A 6000-nucleotide genomic window follows, 5' to 3' on the forward strand; every position below is an offset into this window, starting at 1 on the left:
TCTTATTTAGCTTGACTGTCCATCCTCTACAACTATAAATAGAGGGGTCATATAACTCTTAAGGGGACATTCAGAGTTGGGGAAGAACACTCCGCAATTGGTGAAGGCACCCACAAATAGAGAGATCAATCATCAAGTGTTTAGTTCTTCGACAAAGAAGTGATCAACGGAGTTCTTCCAGGAGATCAACCGGTAACAACAAAGTGCTGCTCGACGTTCTTGGCGATTAAATACATCACAAGGAGGTCCGCATCATCCTACATTCGAGAAAGACGCTTCTCAAGGCCCTCGAATCACGGAGAATTTTAGAGAGGAGAATCAAGGGATATATAGAATTGTACTCACAAATATTTATCAATAAAATCTCTTTTTCTTTATATTATTTTTGTTGCGAACAAATTTTGGCTCGTCCAGTGGGACCAATTATGCCCTTCATCTCTCCTTCTTGCAAGTTGAAAACTACAAGCTTCATATCTACTGCTACAATGGCCTTCCGCAAGTGTGATATTTCATGCAAAGATGCTACTATTGCCGCATCCGCTGAGCTCGGTCATGTTGGCCCAATCACTCGAAGCAAGTTCAAGACTAGTGGCTTGGATGTATCTGAATACTTCGCCTCCTTGGAGATGGAAAAGAAAAACATATCTCATATGACGTTCACAACCGCAATCTCTGGGGGCAACACCCCATTCTCGATGATTGACCAATTTTCTCAAACAGCCTCAAACTTTGGCGAATTTGAGGATTTGGTGTATTCTTCAGTTTCAACAAAAGTCAATGCCTTGATGACTGACGCAACTAATGTGGACGAAAAGTTTGCCATGATGGAACAGACTATAGAGGTCTTGAAGAAATCAGTTGAAGACAAAGACCTTCAAATCGCTCAACTCATGAACAAATTGGAGGCCTATGCACCTGGAGAGTCGAGCCATGTCCCTCCTCGTTCACCTGTCTTCACCTCCTAGAAAACAACTGTTGAGGAATCATTTGCAAAGTTAAACATTCAAAAGGAAAAGCAATCTACTTTAGTTGCGGCGTTATCTGTCCAACAATTGCAAGACATGATAACAAATACCATCAGAGCTCAATATAGCGGACCATCGCAAAGTTCGTTGTACTACTCTAAGCCTTATACTAAGAGGATTGATTGTTTAACCATGCTAACCAATTATCAATCACCAAAGCTGCATCAATTTGATGGCAAAGGGAACCCAAGGCAACATATTGCCCACTTTGTCGAGACTTGTAGCAATGCGGGAACGCATGGTGACCTTTTAGTAAAACAATTTGTTCGTTCTCTGAAAGGAAACGCATTTGGCTGGTATATTGACTTGGAGACCGAGTCCATTGATAGTTGGGAGCAACTTGAGAAGGAATTCCTCAACCGTTTTTACAGTACCCGAAGAACTGTAAGCATGATAGAGTTGACAGGCACCAAGCAAAGGAAGGACGAGCCCGTGGTGGATTACATTAATCATTGGAAGGCGTTAGGTTTGGACTGCAAAGATCGGCTATCAGAAATATCTGTTGTGGAGATGTGCATTCAAGGAATCCACTGGGACCTTTTGTACATCCTACAAGGGATCAAACCGCGAACTTTTGAAGAACTTGCAACACGAGCGCACGACATGGAGTTAAGCATCGCAAGTCATGGAAATGCATCTCCATTTGCTGATCAAAAGGAGTTCAAGAAAAATGTTGCATCAAAGAATCAATGGTGGTGAAAGCAACTTCTGTGAAGGTCACTACTAAGCAAAAAGTGAAGGAGGATAAGACCCCAAGTCAATATCCCAAAGAGGAGAAGCGTCGTCCCACCTTGAAGGAATTAGAGGCGAAGGTTTATCCATTTCCAGATTCAGACGTACCCACCATCCTTGATGAACTGCTGGACAAGAAAGTCATCGATCTCCCTGAATCAAAAAGGCCAGAGGAAATTGACAAAGTTGGCGACCCGAAATACTGCAAGTTTCATCGCGTCATTAGCCACCCTACAGAGAAATGCTTTATCTTAAAGGAGAAAATTATGGCTCTTGTAAGTGAAGGAAAATCATCATAGACATGAATGAAACAGCAGAAGCAAATCATGCAAGTATCGCGATCAAGGAAAAGAAGTGTTCAAAGTTGCATAACGTGTCAAGCACTACCTTCTTACAATTTGGAAGTTTCGATCCTGTTGAAGTTGATCTTCCAAGAAAAACTCTTGAAGGTTCACTAGAGTTAGACAATCACTCCAAAGACAAAGACGATGAGGGTTGGATTCTAGTCACTCACAAGAAGTGAAAACATCAGGCAGTTTTGAGGCTACGAATTCCTAATTCAAGAGTGATGATGAGCAATACAGATAGGCTACAATCACCAAAAAGTATCAAATCTTCTACTAGCAAGAAGATTAACAGTGCCTTATCGCCGAAGTTCCGAAAGCCCATCACATTGCTGAATTCTTTCCGAGAAAATTCCTTCATGGAGGTCACGTTAGTGTAACTCATGTAGTTTCTAGTACTAACGAAACAAAGGAAAGTAACGATGATCTTGCTCCAATAAAAACACATGAACATCATGATGACGGAAAAGTTGTCACATGTTGTGCAACAATTTGATTCACATATGATGACTTGCTGCTGGGGTCTAAGCCACATAACACATCTTTGTTTGTTGTAGGGTCCATTCGGGAATAACATCTCAATCGCATACTTGTTGATGATGGTTCGGCTGTCAACATCATGCCAAATATGGTGATAAAAAAGCTTGGGATCCCTATCGATGAGCTATCCAAAAGTAACCTAACAATCCAAGGTTTCAACCAAGGAGGACAACGAGCCATAGGTATGATCCGCGTAGGATTATCTATTGGTGAGATGAATTCAAACACCCTGATTCATGTCATAGATGCTAAAACATCATACGACTTGTTGCTTGGACGTCCTTGGATTCATGAGAATGGGGTGGTATCATCTACTTTGCATCAATGTCTGAAGTACATAAGAGATGGTGAGATAGTCAAAATTGTTGCAGATATCAAGCCTTTCACTAAGATGGAGTCATACTTTGCAGATGCAAAATTCTACCTAGATTCTTGTGAACTGAAAGTGGAGAAACCATCATCAGATGACGAAGATGGTGTTAAGTCAGAAGAGGAAATTGAGGCTCAATGGACTACCACCAAGCTGCCTAAGAAGGGAATGGAAGAAGTCTCCATTAAGATATCATCATCTAAAGGTGACATACAGATAAAGACTGAGGAGCATCTGGTTTTTCGCTATGTTCCACGTGAGTGTCGAAAGAAAGGGCAACCTTTACTATAGGAATGTACCCCAAAGAAGCAAATGAGTCATAAAGATATCCAATATTTGAAGGAGCATATGACTGTCTCAGTTGCACAAATCCCATCTGTGACGGGTGAGTCTGCTAAAGGCAATCTTCAAGCTGATAAAATAAAAAGGCACTATGATCCTAAGGCCTTCATACTGATTGAAAAGTCCGGTTATGACTTCTCCAATCCATCATAACTAGGAGAACTCAAAGACGAAGTAACTGGTGAAAAGATACATGGGCTCAATAAGTCCCAAATGAAGTTGAGAAAGCAAGGGCACTACGTCGCCACTCTAAAGTTTGGGTTGGGCTTCAGTTTGGCAGAGCCTCTTCGAATTTCATCAAAGAGAAGCAAAGAGATAGCTTTATCACAATACTCCCGGTAGAGGAGATGAAGGAAGTTAAGGGCAAGAAAAATAAAAAAAATGGGCTTCAATATTTGATCGCATTGGAGGCTCAACCCCTCCGGTTTCGGTGTTTGAAAGGCTAAGCCACGAAGGTGAATGTGTATCTTCCAAACATCTAAAAGAAGTTTCCACTACCTCAAAGACCTCTGTCTTTTGTCGCCTAGGGACCACAAGGAAATCTCCATATAAAAAGATACTGTTAAAATACAAGGAGCAAGTCCATGAGGAGCGAGATCATTTTGAAGTTGTTGCTGACAAAGAAATCTGTAGTGTTTTCCCATCACGTAGGAAGAGGAAGTCTATTTTGTCGATATCCACAGATGGTCCACTGAAGGTGCAAAGGAGAACCATTGTTTACACTTGCCAGCCTCATAAAGAAGCAAAGAAAGAGAAATAAGCCATGCTGACCATCCAAGGAAGTCAAAGAGAAGAGTCAGACTTTGTGGAAACATCCTATCACATAACCGTGGAAGATAGCCCATGCCTTAACATCGATGATGAAGTACATGAGGCTCCCCCTCAACTAGAAGATGGCGGAAAATCAACTGTGGATGAGCTTAAGGAACTCAATTTAGGTACTCTGAAAGATCCACGCCTCACCTTCATTAGTGCACTACTTACGCCTCAAGAGGAGGTGGAATACTCCAAGTTGTTGACCGAGTACAAGGATGTCTTCGCTTGGTCGTATAGAGAAATGCCTAGTCTTAGTCTTAAGGTAGTTGTTCATCATTTAGGGATCAAAAATGGACCACGCCATGTGAAGCAGTCACAACGCATGTTTCGACCCAAGCTTGTATCACAAATTGAAGTGGAAGTCAACAAGCTCATCGAGGCGGGATTTATTCGAGAGGTAAAGTATCCATCATGGATATCGAATATTGTACGTGTCAAGAAGAAAAATGGTCAAATATGTGTTTGTGTTGACTTTCGATACCTAAACAAGGCATGTCCAAAAGATGACTTCCCGTTACCAATTATTGAACTCATGGTTGATGCTACAACATGGCATGAAGCTATGTCATTCATGGATGGGTCCTCTGGATACAATCAAATCAGAATGTCTCCAAAAGATGAAGAGTGTACTGATTTCCGAAATCCAAAAGGGACATATTGCTACAAAGTGATGTCATTCGGTCTGAAGAATGCTGGTGCAACCTACCAACACGCGATGCAAAACATCTTTGATGACATGCTTCATAAGAGGGTTGAATGCTAGGTCGATGACTTAGTGGTGAAGACGAAGAGTAGGAGTTACCACCTTGAAGACCTTCGAATTGTTTTTGAAAGGCTAAGAAAATTCGACCTGAAGATGAATCCACTCAAGTGTGCATTTGGAGTTACCTCAGGAAAGTTTATTGGCTTCATTGTGCGTCATCGTGGAATTGAAGTTGATCCTGCAAAGATTGACGCCATTCAGAAAATTCCCAAGCCAAAGAACTTGAGAGAGCTTTGAAGACTCCAAGGAAACTTAGCATTCATCCAGAGGTTCATCTCTAATCTAGCCGGACGGTGTCAACCCTTCAATCATCTATTAAGGAAGAATATCCCTTTTCATTGGGATCAGTCATGTCAAAATGCTTTTGAAAGCACTAAAACATACTTGCTGAATCCACCTGTGTTAGGGGCGCCAATGCTTGGGAAGCCATTGATACTCTATATCGCAGCACAGGAAAGTTCACCCGGAGCACTACTTGCTCAAGAGAATGAGGAAGGAAAGGAATAAGCCTTGTACTACCTTAGTCAAACTCTGATAGGAGTTGAGTTGAACTATACGCCTATTGAGAAAATATGTTTAGCGTTACTTTATGCAATAAAGAAGCTAAGGCATTATTTTGAAGCATACACCATCAAACTCATCTCTCGAGCAGATACCGTGAAGTTTGTGATGACTCAATCTGTTCTTTCTGGACACCTAGCAAGATGGTCCATATTGTTTAACCAATATGAGATCACATACACACCTCAAAAAGCTGTGAAAGGACAAACACTAGCCAATTTTCTAGCTGATCACCCTCGTCCGGTAGAATGGGAGCTTTCAGATGAGTTTCCAGATGAAGACGTTTTGTTCATCGAAGAATCGCCACTGTGGACAATGTTTTTTGATGGATCTGCACGTCGTAATGGTGCGGGGGCAGGTGTTGTGTTGATCTCTCCAGAAAGACAAGTCTTGCCATTCTCGTTTGTTTTAGGTGAAACATGCTCCAACAATGCTGCAGAGTACCAAGCTTTGATCGTCGGTCTCGAAATGGCATTAGAAATGAAGATTCTACAGCTGGAGATCTAC

The 6000-nt window shown here is 41.7% G+C and overlaps 1 protein-coding gene across 1 annotated transcript; it reads left to right on the plus strand.

The window, feature by feature from the left end:
* The first annotated feature begins 1157 nt into the window (after positions 1–1157).
* LOC107826388 (uncharacterized) lies at positions 1158–2056 on the plus strand. Its single transcript, XM_016653353.1, has 2 exons — positions 1158–1697; positions 1742–2056. The coding sequence occupies exons 1-2, from the start codon at positions 1158–1160 to the stop codon at positions 2054–2056; spliced, it is 855 nt and encodes a 284-aa protein (XP_016508839.1).
* The last annotated feature ends 3944 nt before the right edge of the window (positions 2057–6000 follow it).

The sequence above is a fragment of the Nicotiana tabacum genome, chromosome 18 (assembly GCF_000715075.1).
Source record: "Nicotiana tabacum cultivar K326 chromosome 18, ASM71507v2, whole genome shotgun sequence".
Classification (NCBI taxonomy): Eukaryota; Viridiplantae; Streptophyta; class Magnoliopsida; order Solanales; family Solanaceae; genus Nicotiana; species Nicotiana tabacum.